This window comes from Brachycentrus maculatus, unplaced genomic scaffold (genome assembly GCF_059751285.1).
Source record: "Brachycentrus maculatus isolate JH-2025_06_01 unplaced genomic scaffold, ASM5975128v1 h1tg000367l, whole genome shotgun sequence".
Taxonomy (NCBI): Eukaryota; Metazoa; Arthropoda; class Insecta; order Trichoptera; family Brachycentridae; genus Brachycentrus; species Brachycentrus maculatus.
Window position 1 is genome coordinate 1007190 of NW_028281116.1, and position 25078 is coordinate 1032267.

Consider the following 25078-nt stretch of genomic DNA (forward strand, 5'->3'; position numbering starts at 1 on the left):
CAGTATACACCCTTGTCTCACGCCTTTTTGTACTTGAAATGACTCTGAGAGGAAATTATCAACTCTTACCGATGCCAAATTTTGTACGTATAAGTTGTGAATAAGAACTATCAACTGTCAACTGTTAGAATTAAGTCAGCCTTTTATAACTTGATGGCGCTGTGAGTACTTTCTTGACATTTAGTTATTGTTTTAACAGGTATTTTGCAAATAAAGAAATTTTTTTGAAGACTCATTGCATTATTAATTATATCATTTTCAAAGCTATTTACACATTGTTGTTGGACAATTTTTCCATCAACCCCGACCCTAATTATACTCAAACAGTATGCTGCCCGACCCTCAGTATACTAATCACAAGTAACCGCAAACCCCATTCCGATCTGTACAATGTTTTTTGGCATCTCACGCTTTACCAAAAGTAAGCAAATTGAATGCTTATAAGCGTCTCCCGCTTTCAAACAACAAACAGTATGTAAAATATACTTTTAAGCGTTTCCCGCAAACAATATGTTAACAATGAAGAGTCGTATTGTGGTCCCGTGGTTATTGTCGCGGACTCTTAAGTCAGAGTTTCTCGGTTTGAACCCAGTATACCACAATTTGATACTTGTTTCTAATAATGAACCGCTTAGACTCACATAAATAGTATGAAATTTATATTTTTGTGTTAATAATAAAAACACAAATGTTTCTCTTTTTTCTTTGTTTTGAAAAAATAGTTTTTTAAAGCTGATGTACCGTCATTTTATTCCAGTCATTTCGCTGGATTAAGAATATTGAATGTTTATTCCTGTACTTATATCAAATTTAAATAAAAGCTGTCCCAACCTTAGCCCTTGTTATATTTTATGTTGATTTATCCTCTTCTTCGTAAAAACGCAGGTACGAAGATATAGCCCCCTTCAGCCTTGATGGGAAGACCTTTGGTGAGGAGCTTCTGACTCCGACCGGACTGTATGTGAAACCTTTGTTGGGCGCAGTTCGCAGCGGAAAGGTCAAGGCGCTGGCGCACATCACCGGAGGAGGGGTACTGGAGAACATCCCCAGGGTCCTGCCACCCGGAGTCATCGTCAGACTGGACGCCTTGAAGTTCACCATAAACCCCGTGTTCGGATGGCTCGCGGCTATGGGTAATTTATAGAGGCAGTCGTTATCTCAATTGCCAGTTAACGTTATGTTTGTATATAACATTTTGAGTGTGTCCTAATACTTGTTCACAAATCTGAATTATCTCCAATTAGGAGTTACTTTTTATATTATTTTTGAGATCTCAGTGCAAACTGTTACAGGTTTGATCAATATATCTAGAAGTTTCAAGAATTAGAGTAGTGTCAATCATGGGTACAATTGGTGAATGCACATGTGTAAAGTGATCACTTAAACCAGCCTATGATGGTCGCAAGCCCTGTAAATGCCCAGACTTCTTCATCTATGTTGAGATGTCAAAAATAATGTAATGATTGTAAGCTAGATCCTAATTCTTTATTATTGTCTATCAAAAATAAATAGAATATCAATTCTTTTATGTCTCAAGTCTGGGTTTCTCCTCTTAGGAGTTACTTTTACATTTTTGACATCTCAACAAAATGAAGAAGAATATGAAAGTCTGGGTATATACAGTTCGTAAGTAAATACCCAGACACCATATTTTCTTTATCTGCGTCTTAAGAGCTTTAACAGGGCTCACAATTAGTCTTTTAGTGCTTAAAATGATCACTTCATACACTGTAACATTCAAAATTCTATAGGCTAAAATCAAGAGCAGAATCACATTTTGAAAATGTTATTTTGAATTTTAATTTTTGATTGACGCATAGGTATTAATGATTTCTTATTATAAATAAAGTTAAAATATTCAGCCTTTTTATCTAGATTTTTTACTACCGTAGAAGAGTCATCAAAGTTGCTAGTATGATGTTTAAAGAATACAAATTTTTAGGTGGAATATCCGAGTTTGAGATGCTTCGAACATTCAACTGCGGAGTCGGGATGGTGGCCGTAGTATCGGCAGCTGATGTGGATAACGTGATGAGCCTTATTACCAGTATCCCTGTCAACGTCATTGGCCAAGTGGAAAACAGAATCAATGGTATGAAATCTACTCCACCAATTAGTGTTTTTAATAACTCTCGGTAGACTAATCAATAATTATGATGATATTTAACCATGTGGCGTTACATACATCTCCAAAAATGTCACCTATTTACTTTTATGTGACCTTAAGGTACTTATTTAGAACTGAATCAAGATTGTTTTTTTTTAAAAGGAATAACTCGCAAAGCGTCTATTTTAGATGCTTGTCTGCAGGTAGGATAGTAAGGATAGGGAAGTTAAATGTGAAAAATACATCACAAATACCCAGACCAATTGAAAATAAATCTTTCTTGAATTCGTTTTGCAATTGGCGGGAATCGAGCCCGCGACGCCGGTTTTGCAGTCAAGCGTCTACCCAACTACGCCACAGCGCCTGCCTTATGAGAATCGTAATTTTGTAGGGCCGTATGAAACTAACCAAATATGTATAGAACACTGCCTTAATCGTATATTATCGTGATGTGTTTGCAAGTATAAACTGCCACAGATTAAGGAAGTGGAGATCTATGTTTGTGTTTTGTCCGCCTCCGTAGTGTAATGGTCAGCACGCTCGGCTTCCGTTCTGGAGGTCCCGGGTTCGATTCCCAAGGAGGGTAAAATAAATGGAAGTGATTTCACTGTAATACTTATTCAATACCTTTATTCACTGGTACCCGTAGCAGAGGGCTGATCACCTTTCCATCATGTGTAAACGCTCAAGATAACACTGCGTTTATATGACACAGTGCCCTATGCACCATTGGGGTGCGGATAACAGTTTGATTATTATTATTATATGTTTGTGTAAGTATGTTCAGTATCCTTTTTCCAATTAAATAAAAAGTTTAATACAAATGTCTTTTGTATCTACAGGCAGCCATCAGGTAATAGTGGAGAACTTTGGTGCGGCCATGGGACCCCTGATGGCCCCGCACAGTGCCGCAGCGTGCACCCCGCGCCCCGCCCGCGGCCTCTCCTACAAGGACAGTGGTGTGGACATCGAGGCAGGAGACTCGCTGGTCAAACTCATCAAACCACTGGCCAGGTATATTCTTTCAGCGCCATTTTATCTTCAAATTATATGTATATATGCTTTCAAGTGTTAGTATTCCTGTTAGTGGGGTTAGTTTTATTAGTAATCTAAGTTTGTTTAGTAGTTTGTCAAATGTAAAAAGTGTAAATAAAAAATAACTCGACACTGGCTATAACACCCAAGATGGGCGAAAAGCCATTAAAAAGAAGAAGAATAAGAAGAAGAAGTTTGTATGCTTTTGTGATATAAGTGATTTTTTCACTCTAATATTTATTCAATATTTCCCTGGACTGGTACCTATAGCAGAGGGCTGATCACCTTTCCTTCATAAGTTAATGATCAAGATAACACTGCATTTATGTGATGCAGTGCCCTATGCACCATCAGGTGGAGTTATCTCCATATGCCATATACCCTTATGAGTTTTAAATAAATAAAATGAAATGCTTTTGTTACCACCGGTTTTCCATAATAGAAAAGAATCTTTCATTCGTAAGTTTTCAATCAAATTTTACATCACTGCTAGCTCGTGAAGGATAGAGACGTTTGTGTATTTCAAATGTCATGTCAGAAGGGTTCATTGTATTAGAGATAATCCCGAAACAAACAATTATTTTTGCAGACTCTCTAATATTTAGAATGAAAATGCATTGCTGTTATGACTATTGTTTAATTGAATTTACACACTGCTACAAAACAAATAAGGTCACAAGAAATACAGTGACATCGAGTCAATGAAAGCTGTTTGAATATAAACTTTACATGGAAGCATCTGTAGCTTCCTAAACTAGTTGTTACAATATAATACTCAAGTGGTAAAAAACAATTGTTTTATTTATAATTCAACCGTGTCTTGGATGCTGAAACAATAAATAACATAAAATTATAGGTCCACGACTCGCGAGGGGGTTCTCGGCGGATTGGGCGGCTTCGGCGGCTTGTTCCGCCTGCGCGGGGTGGAGGGCTCCTACCGGGACCCGGTGCTAGTGATGGCGGCCGACGGGGTGGGCACCAAGCTGAAGATGGCGCAGGAGAGCGGACGCCACGGCGGCGTGGGCGTGGACCTGGTGGCCATGTGCGTCAACGACATTGTGTGCAACGGCGCCGAACCGCTCACCTTCCTGGACTACTTTGCGTGTGGCGCGCTGGACGTGGGCGTTGCCAGAGAGGTCATCGCTGGTATCGCCAGGGGCTGCCAGGAAGCTAAGTGCGCTCTCTTGGGTTGGTACTTATTCAACGAGTTACTATAATAATTTATAGCTGCTTCGTGTCGCCAGGTATAAGCACTAGTATAATGCCATGATGGGCGCCAATGCCTAAAAACGGACATGGCACTCACAGAAAAAGAAAATGGTGTATCTGCAACCCTATCCAAGGCAATGCAAGAGATAATTTATACATAAAAATCATTTTGGTCACATAATGTTCAATTTAAAATTTAATATAGTGAGGATTTTACCATAAAAAAAATAATAAGGAAATAAAATTACAAAACCTCAAACAATTACTAGTGCGGTGACTCATATCTTACTTAGTCACGAGTAGGTACCTAAAAAACAAGCGAACCCCCATGTTGCTCGCACTGGTAAACCTACCAAGTTGTTAGCCCTGCATACTTTTTTGTATTTAAATTAATTTGCAATATTTTATCTTAAGAATGAAGAATTTCAGAACAAAACAAAAAAAAAAATTAAATTAGGAATAACAAAAAGAAATGTATTGCCAAAAACCACTGATATAACGTTCTTAAAGAAATCTAATCAACCTTGTGTTACAAGTAATAACACTTTTTTAAAATTATGTTTGTTTATTATTTATGTTAAAATAAAATAATTGATATTTTGAAAAATATATATATTTTTTTGTTTAATTGCAGGAGGTGAGACAGCTGAGATGCCGGGAATGTATAGCCCAGGAGTGTACGATATAGCAGGATTCGCCCTGGGCGTTGTGGAAAAGTCTCAAATCCTCCCTAAACTTAATGATATCAATGTATGTACTGTCATAAGCAATATCTGTGCGCTTGTCAATTATTCTAATTCATTGTAATTTTTTCGGACCGTTTGTCTGGTTGTAGGTGGGGGATTCCATTATAGGACTGCCTTCCAACGGTATACACAGCAACGGGTTCAGCTTGATTCATAAAATAATGGAAAAGCATAATTACTCTCTGAGTGATCCTGCGCCATTTAGTGAGGAAGGTTTGACATTTGGTGAGTCATCGACAAAAAATGTATTTATTAATTTTCTTACCCATATTGACTAGTGAATAGGGCACTGCATTTCCATGAGTCCGAATTAACTTGAAGGCAAGGTTAGGTTGGATTAATAATTTTTTCATTATAATTACCATGTTAACCTTTCCTGTACTGATCGTCCAAAAATTACACATGATCTGAAGCGGGGTACCAAATGATCCTATTTCATATTTGTATGGAAATCGTAGTATGCTCGCAGCAAGTAGTAACTAGCCGCCAACTGAGTCATAGACGGTAGGTAGCGACTGAATGAGAGGCCAGAAATCGAATCAAACGAAAGTCGACTAGTTGTCTTGCTCTCTCATAGTAACACATTCATTAGAGTGAAAGGAATACCATGTCGCTAGCACACAAAAAACTAACATGATGATATATAAGTACGTAGATCTCGCGGCACTGACTGATTGTGCTGTTTATTAAAAACAATAATTTGAAACATTTAACGATTTTAAATTAAAAAAGTAAATGAGGGAAATTTTTTTTTAAGATTACAAAAATAAGAAGTAGCTTTAAGGTGGGGACTGACTGGAGCATTTTGTCGTAATGCCGATCGCTGCGAGCATCCGACTTCGGACGCTGCACTCAGAACGCCGTACTGACTATATATATGAATGCTCACATCGTAACGTGTTACATTACGGCGAAATGACTCCGGTCAGGCCCCGCCTTTATAATATTAAAATTATCAAATTAAAATTCATATATGGGGGATTTCGATCCCCCTGTTAGATCCAGCTAGGTTAACGATGTAAAGTGAAAACTTTTTCATGTAAAATTTTAGATAACAGACTAGCAATGGGAAAGATTTTAATGTATTGATACCTTACCTTTGAATTTTAGCTGAGGAGTTCTTGCGTCCAGCCAAGATATACGCCCAGTGCGTTCTGCCAGCCATCCGTATGAACAAGATAAAGGCGATCGCACACATAACGGGAGGAGGTCTACTAGACAACATTCCACGCATCATACCCGAAAACTTGAAGGCCCGTCTCAATGCGGACTACTGGAATGTGCACCCTGTCAGTAGATCTATCTAATAGTTATCATTAATTATCACTCTTCAAAAATCATTACCAACAATTTAAATTCTGCCATAATTATAAGTCACAAAATTCTGGTCCCTTCAGTGATTTTTTTAACTTTCGATAATTCAAAAAAGATACTTCTTACAAAAGATTAATGAACTTCGGACATTTCGATATTTGCTGGCAAATCGGTTTATCTAAACATAATCTTATTAATTCAAAAGTACATATAATCTTATTAATTCCAACAACAATAACTCAACAAAAAAAGACACAAATTGGGTCCAAAATTTTAATAATTTACCCAAAATGTGAAGAAAAAAAGGTTTTTTTCATAGCAAATTCTTAATGAACACTGTTGTAAGGCTATCTATCTACTGCATTCGGACATTTCGATATTTGCTGGCAAATCGGTTTATCTCAATATAATCTTATTAATTCCATAGTACATATAATCTTATTAATTCCAACAACGATAACTCAACAAAAAAGACAGCAAATTCTTAATGAACACTGCTGTAAGGCTAATCTATCTATCTACTGCACTGTGTTCCATAATCATGTTATGGCGTTGTTCCATAACCGTGTAATAAGGCTATAACTGTAGAATTTTCAATTGTTATGGCCTCTCCACAGAGTATGTAATTAACAACCCTACGCATATGAAAGTACGTGATACGCGCGGTTTTTCTTCACCATTCCGCGCTAACCCGTATGACTTATGCACGAGAAAAGATATCTGTTCCAAAAATATTTCATGCGTACCGGATACACTGACAAATTTTTGTCAGGTTTCATACCTGACAATATTTTGTGACAACAAAGGTTGTGATTTTTTTGCTTGTTTATAAAAAATATGCCTGAAAATAACCCGAAGGTAGGGTGGTTAAGAAAAAAAACATGTTCTACAAGAAGTCGGGAACTCTGTCAGTTTATTTGAAGTTTCCTTTTTTTTGTAGATAGGAGTTACATTTATTATTTCTTCTTCTTCTAACCCTTATCCACACTCAATGGTGTATAGGGCACTGCCCTATATAGTATATGGCTCTTAATTGTGTGATAATCTAGTGTAGGCCAATCAGGAACTTCTCAGCATTAGTTAATTGCTGGGAGGAAACCACGTAAAATTCCGAATCCTAGCTTGGTTTATGGTACAAATGTCTTTCACTATTTTTTCATATGAAGATTCCAGCTTGAAGATTCCAGTTGATTGCAGGTGTTTGCGTGGATAGCGGACGCCGGCAACGTGGAGGACGCGGAGATGCTGCGCACGTTCAACTGCGGCCTGGGCATGGTGTGCGTGGTGGCCCCCGAGGAGCAGGCCAGCGTGATGAACCTGCTGCGGGCGCACGGCGCCATGGTGGTGGGCTCCCTGCAGGCGCGCCCCGGGCCCCACGCGCCCCGCGCGCTCGTCAGCGGCTTCGGCGAGGCGCTCGACTACGTGCGGCGCCTGCCCATGCTGCCCAGAAAGAGGGTGACTATTTATTCTTGCCGCCCTATTCAATAGAAAGAGTGACCTAACACTCCTAGCTCACTCCTTTCAAGAACGTCATAAATAAAAAAACTTGATTTTTCAGGAGAATGTTTTTAAAGTTTAAAAATATAATACAATGTATTAAAAATAAACTCAAGCCACTTATTGAACTTGTTACTATGCAACAGATCTTTTTAGGTAAAACCTGAAGGTTTTTTTATCCATTTGAAAAATATTTTGTATGTATATTTAAAAAAATTATTAAATACATAATACCTTTTCTTCAAAATGCAAAAACAACACTTTCTGCCCTGTAGCGCGTAAATATTAAGTTAAAAATGTGCCGCTTTTTCTGGGATATAGTACATTTTCTGGGCATTCCGAAAACATGCACAACTGAAAATTGATGATTTCTGATTTATGACGTTCTTGAAAGGAGTGAGCGAAATATATTTTATTTTTTATTTTTGAACCTTTATCCGCACCTGATAGTACATCCGGCACTGCATCATATAAATGCAGTGTCATCTTGATCATGAACACGTGAAGGAAAGATGATCTGCCCTCCGCTTCAGGTATCAGTCCAGGGTTTTTTTAATGAATTTTCAAACCCATATCCGCACTCAACGGTGCATAGGGCACTGCATCGTACAGACGCAGTGTTATCTTGATCGTTAATTACACAAAAGCAAGGTGATCAGCCTTGCGCTTCTTGTACCAACCCTGGGAATTGAACCTAGGACCTCCAGTACGGTAGCCGAGCGTGCTGAGCATTACAAATAAATATAAGTGATTTTGTTAACTCTAGTATTTATTATATATTACTCTGGACTGGTACCCGAAATGGAGGGCTGATCAACTCTCCTTCAATGATCAAGATCAAACTGCCTATAAATATGATGCACCATCAGGTGCGGATGAGGGTTTAAAAAAAAGTTACTAATTTGTTTGATTTCAGGTGGGCGTCTTGATATCAGGAAGCGGTACCAATTTGCAGGCGCTCATCGACGCCACACGTGACCCACACCAGGGAATCTGTGCCGACATTGTGCTGGTCATCAGCAACAAGGCTGATGCACGAGGGCTGCAGAGGGCGCAGGAGGCTGGCATCGCCACCAAGGTGAGTATCAACCATCGTCAGATACCAGGACTCGGCTACGAAGAGTGGATACCAGACAAAATTATCCAGGGTTTCTTTTAAACAAAAAAGGTCCCGAAGCTCACTTCATTTAAAGCTTTTTACTAAAAAAAAAAAATTCAAATATTCTTTACTATTGTAAAGAATATTTGAATATCGAAATTTGAATTTCGTTGAAATCATTTCAACGAAGTTTATAAATATGGATTGTAATTACACAGCACAAACATTGTTTCGTCTAATTCAATTTAAAATTTTTAAATATATATATTCATTAAAAAAGGTGCCGGAATGCCGTTCCACCGCGTAACATTATAGAATTATCCATGTATGTATTTGTCAATGGTGGATAGTTATAAAAGTATAGGTGCCGTGATGTACCGCACATCTGATATCAGGCAAAGTTTCGCCTTTTTTTATCAGCAGTCAATTATTACATTTATAACATTTTTAAAGCACGGAGGTAATATAACAAAAAATACTTGTTTGTCATTATGTAATAAAAAAATTCTGTAAATCATGTCACTTCCGTGATAATGATGCCCGTACTGATTTACTCATTGCCTTTAACTGTTTATCTGTGGTATGTACAAACCATATTAAAGTCTGCAATACCTTAAACTAAGAAACGCGGTTCTAAAGAAAGTGTTTTGAATTAGAAATAAAATATGCCGTAATTGCGCAATGTTAAACTCAATGATTGTGAACAATTTTTACAAAATTAAGTCTTCCTTTCTCATCCTTAAATTCCTACCTGTAGAAAAGCACTAAAATGGAGACTTTTTGGGATATTTCTTTTAACAGTCATAAAGAACAGGACAAAGAAAAAAACAATTTGTTTGGTAGTATTTTTATGAGTTTACTAACACATTTCAGACAGGTATTTTTATGCTTACATATAGTTAAGACCTTAATAAAGAGATTGGTATGTAATATTTATATAAAAATAAAGGTAAAAATACCCTTCCCGCCTTTAACACACTAAGGACGAAAAATGTATTTCTACCCATTCGGTCGATTGATGCTTAAGGACGGGAATAGTATTTTTACCTTCTGCGCCGGCCTCTTCTCTTTGTTTTGGTCTAAAACTTTGCTCAGAGAGCTTACTCAGTGATACTTTTGCGTTACTATTTGTAATACCCTCCTATTTTTTAATATTTATTTTTTTGAGAGCTTCAAAGTTATGTTTTTATTTTTTATAAACATGTTGGAATTATGGATACAGGGCCCTCGTGAAGATACGCCTACATTGTAGAGCGAGTGGTATGTTGGCTGAAGCCACACAACACATTGGGATGGACTTATAAGACTTATTCGATTTTTGGATTCGATTATTTAAAGCTAAAATCATAAATTTGAAAATTTGACATAAAAAACTCAGGGTGCGGATAAGGGTTTGAAGATGATCGTCCCGTCGTTTTTTATGTACACAATTATCAAATCCCGTCGTCAGTGGTCCACGGGCTTAAAAAGCACCCATCCGAAATATGTTAAGCATCAATCGACCAACAAATAGAAATACCTTTCCCGTTCGAAGCGTGTTAACGCTTTGCTCATTGCAGTGTCCATAAACGGGACTGATTAGTATTTTGTCTGTCCAGGTGATATCGCACAAGGACTACAAGGTCCGCGAGGAGTTTGACCGGCAGTTGATGGTGGCGCTGGAGGAGTCTCGCGTGGAGCTGGTCCTGCTGGCCGGCTTCATGCGCGTGCTGGGCGCGCGGCTGGTGGCGCGCTGGCGCGGCCGCCTCATCAACATCCACCCCTCCCTGCTGCCCCGACACAAGGGGCTGCACGCGCAGCGACAGGCGCTCGAGGCCGGGGACCAGGAGGCCGGCTGCAGCGTGCACTTTGTGGATGTGAGTAGATCCGGTACTAGTCGTAACACATGGAGTCATAGGGCGATTGTCCACTACCCGGAATTTGACCGTCCGGCGGTCCGGTTTTGAAAAATGAAAGCGACTACGACAGTTTAGCGTGATCAAATTTACGCGCAACGTGTTCACGCACCGATCCGAAAAAAGATGGACAGAAGCCAAGCCAATCGTCGTTTTAAAACGCTAACTGACGTGCCGGACGGTAAAATTCTGTGTAATTCCGTGTAGTGGACAAACGCCCATAGACTCCACACTCTACTATGGACAGTACTACTCTTGGAGCATTACTAATAGACCCGAATATGTATTGTGTGACATATTAACACATTGATACCACTTAATGAGTTTTCATTTCATTACACACGACTAGTTTTAAAAACAACAATTGTTTTCATCTACAGGTGAATAGTAAAACTCAAGTATTATACAAGTGTTTAATTTTTTTTAAATAATCAACATGTCACTCCATAAAGTTAATGCCGAATCAATAAATAATATAAACACTTGTTGTCAGGCGGTTTTTTTTTATCAACCCCGACCCTAATTAGTATATTAATCACAAGTAACCCTAAATTCATTTCCGATCTGTATGTGTTTTTTTACATCTCCCGCGCCACCAAAAGTAAGCAAATAGAGCGCTTATAAGCGCCTCCAGCTCTCTACCAATAGTATGTAAATGCTTTTAAGCGTTTCCCGCAAACAATGTGTTAATAAACAGTAATCTGTTTTAGTAGTAAAAAAACAGGAGTCTAGTAGTTTGCAGATATCCGATGCTCACTGGCCAGATTACACTGACTATCGTACATAACCAATCGCAAACTGAACTGTTTATCCCGCAATTTCCAGGACGGTGTTGACGATGGTGCCGTCTTAGTGCAAGAGAAGGTGGCCGTGCACTCGGACGACACGGTGGACACCCTCACCGAGAGGATCCACCAGGCGGAGTACCGAGCATACCCCCGCGCCCTGCGCCTGCTGGCCAGCGGAAGGGTCCGTTTGGGGCCGGACAATCGGCTCATACACATATACTAAACTAATTCATTACCATGCCGACAAATAATATTGTGCCGTAATGATATTTTGTCATTGACAGATAAGTCATCTTAACAGATCTTAACTGATATCTCAAGGGAGGAAAAAAATCATTATAAATATGCATATATTAAAGGCTTGTTAATTCAAAATCGATGTAATCAAAATTTAAAATTAAAATTAGTTACAAATTAACAAATTTAAGAAAAAATTATTTATTCGTTTTCCATATACTAATGCGTCGCAATGTTTTCAAGCAGTTAATAAACTTGGTCATATTAAATTTTAAAAAGCGGGTTAAAATGATAGTTCACCTATCAATAATCTTTGTTACGAGTTTATATATATTTTTACAAATTGTCATCATTTTATTTAGAATTTCAGACGGATTATTGTTTCGAATTGTAAATCATCAAACTTTTTTTTTTCATTGGAATTTTTTTATGAAAACAGTGTAGGAGGAACCAGAAATTTCGTCATTTCAATTTACAAGATTTTATTGTATGTAGTGTCTTGTTGAATTTCGAAAAAAAATGCTGTTTTAAATAGCTGATTTTATAAATGAGACTTTGGAGTACATTAAAAGTGTATGAAATTTCAAATTTATTTAGTTTAAGTTAAATTCGTGCTCAAGAGCATAAAAATAGGTGCATGTAATGCAGAAAAATCAAACTGAATAAAAATATTTGGTGTTGATAATTTTATGTGAACTAACATTGGATTGAAGAATGTGACATAAATATGATTTTATATTTTTTATTTCATTTTAAATATTTTAATAGTACCTACATTGAAATCAGTTTTGGTAATAAGCATTTTGGGTCCAAAAGGTTAGTTAAGATAAGCTGTCTGTTAACAATTAAGTTTGTGCCATATTTTTGACAAGTTTCTTATACAGGTAGATGGCTTGAAGATGATGAATATTTTTAACAATTCAAATCAATCTCAATTTAGATCTGACGGCAGTGGCAACACTTGCTAAGTAAAAAATAAATTCAGTGACGCCAATGATTAATTTATCAGTTTGTGGTAATTGTGAGATGGCAATACACTTCACAAAAATCATATTTAAAACCCCTATCTAAACTACATTTTCTATGGTCTATTTACATTTATGGTACAATTTATCTAGCGTTGAGAATGTACTCACAGTGGTTGAGACTTTATTTTTACTTCAGTTCACTGCAGTTCAGCACACTAAAGAAACATTTTACTTTATCTTATGAAAACTGGTTCATCCAGTTTAACCAATCCACATAGATAATAAATTTAGCAGTTGAATATGATTTTCACTTTTAAACAAATCCTCTCTGTTAGGTATTGTACAATTGTTAGGATAGTAACATTTCTGAAAAAAGCCTACTACTATTTTTTTCTGAGACGCCTTCCTGCCAATGAGATGTTTATACATAATATTGATTTTACGGGATTGTTAATTATTAAATATAAGTGTTTATAAGGAAGTCCTATGTGATGTTTTTGAAATCGTTAAGCTTAACTTTTTATGCAATAAACTATAGATTTAATATCTGACAATGCTTGTTGCGATTTTGAGTAAGATTTCTCAATTAAAAAAGGAAAAGTGTGTAACTTTTAATGACAATTTATTAATTTTAATGAAAGAGAAATTTCTTGTTGACCTGACATTTTGGTTGTTTGATTAGATTAAGAAAAATTACCATATGTTCATTTTTATGAAAATCATATGTACAAATCTTGTAATAAGCATTTATGTGATTCCTTGATATTTTTGTAAGTATAAATACTATGTAAGGACCAATTAATATGTTTGAGAAAAATATATTATTAAATTCATATGATAACCTTAAATATATTAATATTTTTCTATTGTTATTTACATGACATTTACAGAATAAATAACTGTAAAAATACTCCTGTTTTTGTTCTTCCTGCATCCGGTATTCTGGATTCCAAGTGGGATACAGAATACTAAGTAGTCATTTCTTTAGTCATTCTAACAAGCTTCTCACAAGCTCTAGTAGGCATAGGGCGTTTGTGCACTACACAGAATTTCACCGTCCGGCAGTCCAGTTTTAAAAAATAAAAGCGACGACAGTTTAGCGTGATCGAATTTACGCGCAACGTGTTCACGCACCGATCCGAAGAATGATGGACAAAAACACAAGCCAATCATCGTTTTATTACGCTAACTGAAGTGCCGGACGGTAAAATTCCGTGTAGTGCACAAACGCCCTATGCCTACTAGATTTTTTATATGCATTACTAAAAATGAATTGTGACCTCATATTAAACTAATTAAATATCAGAACAGTGCAGCGGTGTAGGTTTCTATACTGTCCTTATGTTTGCTGGGAGTTCGTGGTCATCGATATTGCAATCTGTTATCTCATTTTTTTTTTTTTTTTTTAAACCTTTATCCGCACCCGAATGGTGCATAGGGCACTGCGTCATATAAACGCAGTGTTATCTTGATCGTTTACACATGAAGGAAAGGTGATCAGCCCTCCGCTTCAGGTACCAGTCCAGGGTAATATTGAATAAATATGACAGTGAAAAAATCACTAATATTTATTTTACCCCCCTTGGGAATCGAACCCGGGACCTACAGAGCGGTAGCTGAGCGTGCTGACCATTACACTACGGAGGCGGACAACTTATCAGACAGCTTATCTCATTTAGCCAATGATATTTGGCAGAAGAAAAGTAACTTTTGAATAAGTCTAATAATAATATTTAACTGAATCAGATTAACTTAAGTAGAACTAAATGAGGCATTCCTGTATAAAAGTATAATTATGTATTTTGCAGGAAAGTAAAGAAGGTAGGCACAAAATGTTAATTTACATTTATTTTTAACATCAGACACCGACATGAAGATTGATTGAAATATTTTTTTTATAGGGCACATATTTACAAGGAAATAAAAATTTCAAACAATACCAAATCACATCTATGGCGCAATTCAGTTTTCTAATCATACATATTTTCATGTAATCGGTCATATTAATCGGAATGTCAAAATAAGAAAATCATAGATTGAAACAGTAACTAGATATTTTATTGACTTTCACAATTGATACACAAAAAGCATAAACACATATTATAAAATTATAAAAAATATACCATCATACCGAGTTTGGACATTTTGTAAAAAATACAAATAAAGGCCACAATTTCTCGGAAAAACTCGACACGTTCCGCTCGTTACCTTTACAACAGAAGAAACATGTGTTTTTAGTTTATTATATCAACACCTGAATGTATATTTGCCAAGAAAACATGAATATAAAACTAAATGCAAATAAACATCAATACTATTAAATAAATACCGTCAATAAATAATGAATTAAAAAGCACCTTCTGGTAAATCCAGACTATTATATGCGAGTTGAGTTTTTATTTAAACTAAACTTATTCATAATTTTGTCTAAAATAATTTCTCTATTTATGACAAGATCATCCGTCCCTAGCCACATTTTAAATATTCCAGAGAAAAGATTTTAGATACTTTACCAATAACCGCCATTTCCTCACGTAACTAATTTTGACGGCAGATAATTTTCAATTCAATAAAAATTAACCCATAAGTTAAAAATACTTGCGAATTGTTTTAGTACTATTCAACCATACTTTGGAAAAAATATATTTCCATCATCAATGATGCTCGTCCATAGATAAAAATCCCATTATACTTTAGTAGAAACGTGAAAGTAAGACTTGGGTTTGAGACCAAATGAAAATATTATAATCTGCTAGATTTGTGTTTGATATATTTTAATATTTGCGAATCTAATAAGTGATTTAATAAAATGTATATGTATTCAATATATCTTTTAAAAGTGGTGTTATAATTAGCCAAGTTTAATGGTGAATACACAAAACTATTCCAAAATATTACTATTATTGCTTTTATTGCAAGAGGCGATTAAAATTTATATTTTATTAATAAATTTGTGTACATTGATTTTTAAAGCCTTGTAATCTGAGATGTACAGATGAATATATAATCATATATACTCTACATATAATACTTATAAAGGAATTTTATTTCACAAAGCTTCCTTATATTTTATAAAAATCAATAACATGGTCATTGACTTTTAAATATTTAAATCCGTTGTTCGAACAATCTATTGTAAACCAGCTGCAAATAAGTTCAAAACAAAGTACATAATTTGTAACACACTGAGATAGATCTAAGTCTAAACACTTATTTCTCCACTTACCCAGTTTAAGAAAGAAGTTATTGAAAGCAAAATTATGTGAATAATACAACATTTTGAGTGTGTCCAAATACTTGTTCGCAAAATCTGGATTATCTCCAATTACAGGAGTTATTTTAATAATATGTAAATAATAAATTACATTTATTCTGAAACATTCAATTTTCTGAAACGGGCTCAAATCTACTATAAATATTGAATAATAAAAAAAAACAAATCAGTAAACCATTTTACTAATCCAATAGAAATTTTTAAATGGCATAATTTATTTATTTATCGTTGAGCATGTTATTTATCAATATCTCCATAGGTACTATTTAATATAATACCGATTTGACCATATAAAACAATAAAGCTCTGAAAATCTAAATATTACTTAAAATTCTTTGTGAACAACTTTTCAGTCCTCCGCACCATATATTTCTCCTTGCCCTATAGGCATGCCTATGCGTGAACTATAGTTCAACTGGATATAAATATCAGATATTGTGTAGACTATAGCTTTTTAAAATAACGAATCAAAGAGTGACGGCGTATAAAAAAGCGTAAATGGAGGAATAAGTGTACATACAGTTGCCTAATTTTACATATATACTTAATACTAATATCAACGGCTATCGATGGAGTTTTCAAATTATGTATGTACATGAAAATATGTACAGTATTTGTTTTTTACATAGACACAGAACAGCGAGAATAAGTTTCCAAAGTCGTTTGCGTATATACATGATTACGGGATTGGCAGAGAAGTGTGCAGTGTGCAGTGTGCAGTGTGTGGGGAGTGATGGGCGGCAGCTAGGTACGGATGCATGTGGGGAGATTATTATGAAGTGTCTACGTCTTGTGCGTCGACTATCTCAAAGTCCTTCCCGGTGGAGGAGCGCTGGCTTCCTTCCGACTCGCTCTCCGTGTTGTCCTGAGGACAGCCGGGAGCTTCTTCATTCTGCGACTCACCTTTCTCACCCCTAGACAATACAAATATCATTGTAGCTTTGTAATCACCTCGTAATATCAACATATTTTGAACAATCCGCTTACGGTGTGGAGAGTAAAGTCCAAGAAATTGTTTATTCATTTTATTAGTTTGAAATTCCAATTATTATTACTGAATTCAATTATTTTATCAAAACTAATAATTTTATTATTATTTAAATATTATAATTACTACAAACATATTATCACTGTGAGGCTAAAATTCACGGTGATAATAATAAAAATGAAATAAATAAGTACTATGGGCAATATTTACAATGGCCACACCAAATTGAGTTATCCTTGCATTATTCCCATTGAAATTGGAATGCCATTTGGGTATGTGACTATTTTATGTGTTAATTTGAGTGTTTCAATTCAAGAAATGATAGATGAATTAAATTATTTTCTAGTCTTTTTTTTACATTATCTTCTTAACATTTTAGTGTTGCCACAGAGTTTCCATTAGTACTGTAGTTCTGAACTATAGTTCTAAGAACCGTAGCGCTGGTGTACCAGCGCCCTCAATTATTTTCTACTCTTTTTTTTTACTGTATTATTGAATGCCATAAGCAATTTAGATGTCGCCATATTATGTGACATGAATTTTATTTAGAAATATTTTTGAGGGAATATTTGGAAGAAGATAAAATGGATAGGAAAAATCAGAAAACTCAGATTAATAACATAACAAAAATATTTTACTCAGATCTTTTTACAATAGGTGTCAAAAACACAGATGCCAGTTTTACAATTGCAGCATGATGAGAGCCATCCATAGAGTTCATCTACAGATAATGTCACCCGTGGAGAGGTTAGTTACAGCACCATTCCATTAGTTGAGAGCTGCTAGAAAATTTTACCTGTCATTTTCCTCTTCTTTAAGTTGACCTTTAGATTCCTTTGTGGGGAGCAGTGGTTCTGTTTCTCCTTCTCCCTCATCATCTGAGCACTTCTCTTTTTTCTTTTTCTTTTTGCCTTTCTCTGTTTTCTTTGCTCCATCACCCTTGTATTCATACTGCACAAAAAAAAAACTCAACTAAATTTATCAAATAAATTTTCTAGGTATATTATTCTCAACTAATGCGCATTGTTTGCAATTGTTAAATAGTACTTTATTATAGGATATTTCGTATACATTTTATCATATCCTCAAAAAATATGTGAATTAATTAATTGCGTACATAAATCTTGTGATCACAAAAATTATGAACATTATAATTTATTTCAACTATTGATTCAGTCACTTTATAGTAATATTTATTCATTTTTAATTTAAGTTTTACTTGGTAAATTTCACTATTTCTTAATATCTTTGTGACACGTGTTTCAATGCATTCCGCATCATTTACGGTGTTTGAAAATGATGCGGAATGCATACACACGTGTCACAATAGATTTCAAGAAATAGTGGTATTTACCAAGCAAAACTTATTTGAAATTAATAAAGAAGGAAAGGAAAATAGCAGCAATAACTAGGGCACTTGACATTGCATGCCTTTACATACTAGTACAAGCTCAAATAAGGACTAAGTAAAGAATTGAAGGTGAGGAATCTGGTTAGATGGGTAATTAGTTAACCTGGTAGAGGGGCCAGAAGGAAGCGAAGAATCCGACATCCTCGGTGAGATTGGGCAGCAGCCACAGGTGGTGACGGGAGAGAGACAGCGCCCACACCAGGCAGAATACCACCAGGCGGAGCGTGGTGAGCGCGATGATCAGCACCAGGAAGCCGACAGCCGCCACGCTCAGGTAGTAAACACCCTTCCTGGAGATCAAGAATATTTCAGTATTGAAATACCTCCATCAGTTGGGATTATTAGTTCCACCATTACACCAGACTACTGAACACAGTTTGGACGGGAAAGGTATTTCTACTTGTACGGTTGATTGATGCTTAAGGATGGGAAGGGTATTTTCATCTTCTGCGCTGGCCTTATTTCAAAAACAGAAAAGAAGGAATTATCCATTTTTTTTATGAATATTATCTTTGTTAAGGTCTTAACTATATGTACATTATCAAATCCCGTCGCCAGCGGTCCGCAGGAGTAAAAAATACCCATCTAAATGTGTTAATACCAGTCTTTCAAAAAAGGTGATTGTATTGATAACTGAAAAAAGCCATGCTTCCACTAATTTATTGTAGTTTTTGAAAATATCTGTTTTTACCTTTTTTCAGTCAAATATAATCAACAAACGAGAAAAAATATTTTCTAATGTGTTTTATACAATAATTTTTAAACAGCGTTTCCTGTCAGGATATATACACTAAATATATAATCATTGGAATCAGCACACTTTCAAATTTGCACCAGTTACAATTCATAGTCCCTTTGAGGACATCGTACATTTTGGAATAGTATAATTATTATTACGACTAAGTTAACTTACATCTTTGTCAAATAAATTCAACTTCAATAACTTAAGGTGTGTATTTGCAGAAATCACATTTTGTGAACATATAATTATTCATAGATGTTTGATTACAAATTTTCTTATTCCATGAATCAGATGGAATCATTTTCTCATGTAAACAGGTGACATGTTCATCTGTAATCGGTAACCAACCACAAAAGTGTTTCAAACAGAATTTCAACTGAGATATTACATACCAGTTCTTATTGATTGAACTGGCATACCATTTCAACAACATTTTTTTTAAACAAATGTACTGGAGGAAAATGTGCAAATTTGCAAACGACTTGATAAATTGAGTGATGGTTAAAATATAATAAATTGAATATTAAATATATCAACCATTAAATGAAATGAATAAAAATTAAAACAAGTAACATTCAACATCACTAAATTGAAGAAACACGTTGTTGACCTATTAAAAAAAATCAAAAATTTAAATTGAATTTAGGTAATTTAAAAAAATAAAAACTGTCAATACACGCTCATAATAGAAATAAACGAAAATTATATGTACTGCTATTGTGACTCTTAGAGATTTTTATTTCAATAACAGTTATTTTGCCTCATAAGGGTATTTTCAATGTTTGATTTTTGATTGCAATACATTTGTTATGATTTGAGAAATCTCTAAAACGAAAACGATAAACAGGCATCAATTTATTCCACAATTACTCAATTCATCATCCATTACCATTTATAATCAACATATGTAATACTCATTCTCTCTTTTAAAAGCATAATTCAGTGACAGAAAGTATGTACATAATCATGATTTGTTCCAAAGTAACGTGCAATGTGTTTTGTTGCTATGTACATGGTTCTAAGATTTATTCAGGTGTCATTGAAATCACCAAAAGATGTACTTTATTGACAAAAGGTATATTTTACTAACATGGAACAACAGTTTTATCACCATCTGCATTATTTAGCAAAACAATGAATTTAAAAAACTTGTAAATATGAATTTTTGATTTTCATATGCTGCCTATCAAATAACTCGCTAAAGGAATTGATTTTAGTGTCATCACATAATCATGAGATTGAGGAATGGGGTATCAAATATTACGTATAGTTAAGTTAAAACATAGAATTATTAACACATTGTTGTCGGGTGGTTTTGTTCATCAGTCCCAACCCAAATTATACTCAGTCTGCCGCCCGACCCCCAATATACTAATCACAAGTAACCGCAAACCCAATTCCGATCAGTAAAATGTTTTTTGGCATCTCTCACGCTCTACCAAAAGTAACCAAAAGAACGCTTATAAACGTCTCCCGCTCTCTACCAACAGTATGTAAAAGACGCTTACAAGCGTTTACCACAAACAATGACTTAAGGCTCAGTATTCGTTAAGTCGCAACTTAATTTTTTTCTAAATCCACGTAACCTTTTATGTAATTGTTTTTCTCTTTCTTAAAACACCGTTTTTGCATTGAAAAAAGTTTTTCTTCAAAATAATTATAATATTTTGAAAAGAAAAGAGTTATTGAAAGAAAAAGAGTTTAAAATTTAACTGGTAATGAGTTATTTACCTGACACCAGGCGGCCACAGGGGGAACATGCAGACCCCGATAGCGCCGAGTACGAGTGCCGCTCCGATTATCCAATAGTAGAAGGGGATGGGGTCGTATATCCACACGTACGCCTCGGGCCCGTCCACAAACACCTGGTCGTTGTGCATTTCCAGACGGATCTTACGCTTTTTCTTCTGCTGATCCTTTTCTTTGGTGTCACCCTTACTCTCCTGATAAAAGAAAACAAATACAATACAAAAATAAAGAAAAAAACATTGAGAAATATAGTTCTGGCAACAAAGAAAAAGATTAGAAGCACAATGCTTGAAAAGTGGGAAAGGAGGGGAAAATAGCAGACAAGAGAGGAAGAGGAGGTTAACTATGCATAACGTACATAAAAGTTGGAGATGGCCAAAAATATAGAGAAATTCCAAATAAACATCAGAAAATTAATTTTTCTGCATGCAATACTGTTTATCAAATCTTTTTTCATTTTAAATGATTAAATAATATGATAGAAACCCTTTTTTAAACTGCAAACAGTACTGTTATTAATTTTTATTGTTGTTGGGAGATCTAAAAAATTTTACACACTTTTTTCCTATGTTACTTTTTATCAATAGTGAGTAAATAATGCATTTGTTTGGCCCAGCTAATAAATGTGATTTGACAAAAATTACCTTTCCCTCATTTTGACTTTCAGCTGTTCCCTCATCTTTTTTCTTTGGTTCCTCCTTCTCAGATTTATCACTCTTTTTGCTCCTTCCTTTTAATTCCTGCTCACTTACTGGCACCTATAAAGAGATAGCCCAATGTACAAATATTAGCATAATATATTCTCAACTATTTTACCAAACAATAAATAAAATGAACACTCAAAACACAGTCTTTTCAATATATTCAACAAGTTTTTAAGGTATATATCGCTGTGGAAATGGACTAAAAATATCCATATCAAAAACAATGATTTTGCTATATGTACTACATATACCAAAATTCGTATCTCTATATTTCTTCTTCTAACCCTTATCTGCACGCAATGGTGCATGGGGTACTGCATCATATTGATGCAGTATTATCTTGATCATTACTTACATGAAGGCAAGGTTTTTCAAGGAAGACATTCCTGCGCTTCACGGACCAGTCCAGAGTAATATTAAATAAATATTAGAGTGTAGAATCACCAATATTTATTTTCACCCCCCCTGGGAATCGAATTCGGGACCTCCAGCACGGTACGGCTATCCAAACTCAAAACACAGTAAGGGACATTTTTTTTGTAGTACTTTTTTTTTGCATTTTGGACCAAGTAGAAACGCAAAAAAACGTACTACAAAAAAATGTCCCTTTCTGTGTTTTGAGTTTGGACAGCCGGGTAGGTAAACACGCTAAGTATTACATCACAGAGGCGAACAAATTTATATGTACGGTTATTTATAGCATTCATGTCCATCAAATAACTCACTTTCTTAGCTCGGTGGAAGAATTTATGCACAAGCATTTCATTAAGGAAGTTGACCACATCATTTCTCTCCACGAAGAGTGGAGTCTCACTGATTCCCCACTTGGAGGCCAGGAGAGCGTCCACTGCCTTGGTTCCTGAAATACAATTAAACATCATTAACCGCTTCTGTGTCAAGAGCGAGATATCTCGCATTCTTGGCCGTGCCCAGCAGGCCAGCCATAGAAAAATAGCGAGTTTTCTCGCTTGTCTATGAGCCTCTGTATCATACATATGTCCCGTGTTTTTATTAATTTAAAATATGGAACACACAGAGATATCTATTGGGATGATTTTGTAGTACTTCACTAAACAGATGAAATTACAGTTTTCTGATATTATCGATTTTACAGAGATCCACCCACGAGCTTCGTTTGACAGACAATAGAGTCACTAAAATAGGGTTGTCAATTTTCGCGCGTATATTGCTGATATCTGTCGCGCGTCAATAATTTTACTATGATTTATTGATTTTTGTTAGTTTTTGATACTTGTGCGGAGCAATTATCAATTTTTTAACTTGTTTGTGTTTTTTGATTTACGTGTTTCGAACAATACAATACATTAGTTATAATTCTATTTTCACCAAAAAAAAAATTTGTTTACAATAAAAAAAAAACAATCGATCTTAATACATATGTGACAAGTTGTGACAACCCTGACATTTTCTGAAAAATTAAAATATGTTTATCTAAGTAAAGGGAAGCAAATACATCGCACATTGAATAAATTTGGTAAGTTATTTAAATATCCTTTCAAGGTGTAATGTTTTTAAGTTATAAAAATAAGATTTAAAAATTATTTATTTTGATTAAAAATTCACGGCCTGCTGTGCACAGCTACACTCCTACATACTGGCATTTAAAAGGTTAATAACTGAGCAACCATCACGCCGCTTCTCCGCAAGGGTGAGCAGAGAGAACAGAACGCCATACCAATACGCCTTTTCAAACAAACTTCTCCACTTCCATATTCATACATCTCCTCATACATACCCACCGATTATTTTAACTTCTGACCACTTCCAAGTATTTGAAATACTTGATCATGCCAAGTTTTCCTTGGTCTTCCTCTGCTTTTATTTTCATCTAGATTCGACTCATAAAATTGTTTTAACATTCCTTCTTCACTCGTTCGATTCACATGCCCGAAGCATTTCAACACACCTTTCTTAATTTCGTGCCTTACGCTCTTTCCTTATTCATTCAAATATAAATTTGCTGCAAATTCATCTGAGAGTTCCCATTTCGACTGATCGAAATGGGAACATCAAATTAAAATATTTCGGACGGGTATTTTTTATGCCTGCGGACTGCTGGTGACGTGATTTGATTATTATGTACATATAGTTGAGACCTTAACAAAGAGTAGTATAAACATCTGATAATTCCTTCTTTTCTGTCTTTGAAATGACGCTGGCGCAGAAGGTAAAAATACATTTATAAATTTACGTCTTTCTACTTTGAAACATCTAACATTCGCACACACTTTCAGGAAATGATTATGTGCGGAAGTCCAAAGCCTGTAATTGTTCAAGCTTTTCCATCAGTCATAACCATGTTTTCCATAGAATATTTGATTGGTGACTACAGCCGTCATTGAAAAAAAAGTAGCAGACAACTATAAACAAGCAAATAATATTCTGTTTTTCAAAATCGCCATTGTTTTTATTGATTTCCATTGGTATGATTATATTAAAAACATCTAGCTCACATTTGGTTTTCAAATAAGGCTAAACATAAATATTGTCAGTTTGATCAATTTGGATTTCACAAATAGAAACAAACGTTGCATACACTATAATAACCATTTTTTACCGTGTTAAATTTTCATGATTAACGTTCATTTGTGGTTCACTTTGTTTCGTGAGATATTGCGGAGCAATTCAAATCAAATTGCCATCACTTTATTTTTCTGTTTTACATGAATTTCTTCTGTTAGTAATTACGCAGAAAATGTACTTACCGGTGAAATATTCGACATGATGATTAAGGAATTTCGTTTTCTTTGTCGGAACATTGGAGCGAAGCCATTTGGCTACATCATATTCAACTTTTGCTGGCTTGTCAACCTCTTCTTTCGAACCAGGATATTCCTGTAATATGTTTTATTTATAATGTTACGAAAACCGATAATATGTTTGTTTTTTAAAAGAAAATGATTCTAAATTAATATTTCACGCCGAAAAGAATGGACAATGGAGTAAACTGAAAATTATCTCTAAATGTGCGCAACGTCATCTACGTCAGTGGTCATACGCAATTACAATTATGAGTCCGGGACACACTATTATATCACCAAAATCAATAACACTTCGTAAAACAATCTTAAATAATTCAATTAAAAGTGTATAGAGGTAATTTAACACAATAAATATACAAATAAACTCGCCTCCTTGCGTTTCTTGCCTTTCTTCTTTTCTGCCATGTTTTTATTCGTGATTTGTGAGTTGTCACATTCAAAAATGGTATATAATGTGTCTATATTTATGGCTACTGAGTAGTGTTTGTACGGTCAGGTAACTAAACATAAATAACCAGGGTAAGTTGTAACA

At 35.1% G+C, this 25078-nt stretch overlaps 2 protein-coding genes across 4 annotated transcripts in view; one reads left to right on the forward strand and one right to left on the reverse strand.

The window, feature by feature from the left end:
* Positions 1 to 12080, forward strand: part of Gart (trifunctional purine biosynthetic protein adenosine-3 Gart) — a 29607-nt gene extending 17527 nt beyond the window's left edge. For all 3 annotated transcript variants that reach the window (XM_088269879.1, XM_088269880.1, XM_088269881.1), the window contains exons 12-22: positions 886 to 1133; positions 1943 to 2092; positions 2950 to 3121; positions 3999 to 4330; positions 4986 to 5101; positions 5187 to 5322; positions 6208 to 6386; positions 7609 to 7866; positions 8825 to 8986; positions 10606 to 10863; positions 11728 to 12080. In XM_088269879.1, the coding sequence (XP_088126005.1) occupies positions 886 to 1133; positions 1943 to 2092; positions 2950 to 3121; positions 3999 to 4330; positions 4986 to 5101; positions 5187 to 5322; positions 6208 to 6386; positions 7609 to 7866; positions 8825 to 8986; positions 10606 to 10863; positions 11728 to 11913 (2197 nt within the window). In that variant the 3' untranslated portion in view covers positions 11914 to 12080. The remainder of the gene's footprint in view (positions 1 to 885; positions 1134 to 1942; positions 2093 to 2949; positions 3122 to 3998; positions 4331 to 4985; positions 5102 to 5186; positions 5323 to 6207; positions 6387 to 7608; positions 7867 to 8824; positions 8987 to 10605; positions 10864 to 11727) is intronic.
* Positions 12081 to 14931: 2851 nt separating this feature from the next.
* Trp1 (translocation protein 1) lies at positions 14932 to 24961 on the reverse strand. Its single transcript, XM_088269884.1, has 8 exons — positions 24916 to 24961; positions 24490 to 24619; positions 22489 to 22622; positions 21704 to 21817; positions 21042 to 21253; positions 18672 to 18858; positions 17954 to 18108; positions 14932 to 17083 (listed from the first exon to the last, which is right to left on the reverse strand). Exons 1-8 carry the CDS (start codon positions 24949 to 24951, stop codon positions 16942 to 16944), a joined length of 1110 nt encoding a protein of 369 aa, XP_088126010.1. The 5' UTR covers positions 24952 to 24961; the 3' UTR covers positions 14932 to 16941.
* Between the last annotated feature and the right edge of the window lie 117 nt (positions 24962 to 25078).

What these genes read in the sequence shown, in the direction of transcription:
- Trp1 (XM_088269884.1), bottom strand. Translation starts at nt 24,951, where the DNA reads ATGGCAGAAAAGAAGAAAGGCAAGAAACGCAAGGAG. An exon ending in TCTTCCACCGAGCTAAGAAA is followed by an intron (nt 21,818 to 22,488) that starts GTGAGTTATTTG and finishes ATCTCTTTATAG; the next exon opens with GTGCCAGTAAGTGAGCAGGA. An exon ending in AAAGTCAAAATGAGGGAAAG is followed by an intron (nt 21,254 to 21,703) that starts GTAATTTTTGTC and finishes TTCTTTTATCAG; the next exon opens with GAGAGTAAGGGTGACACCAA.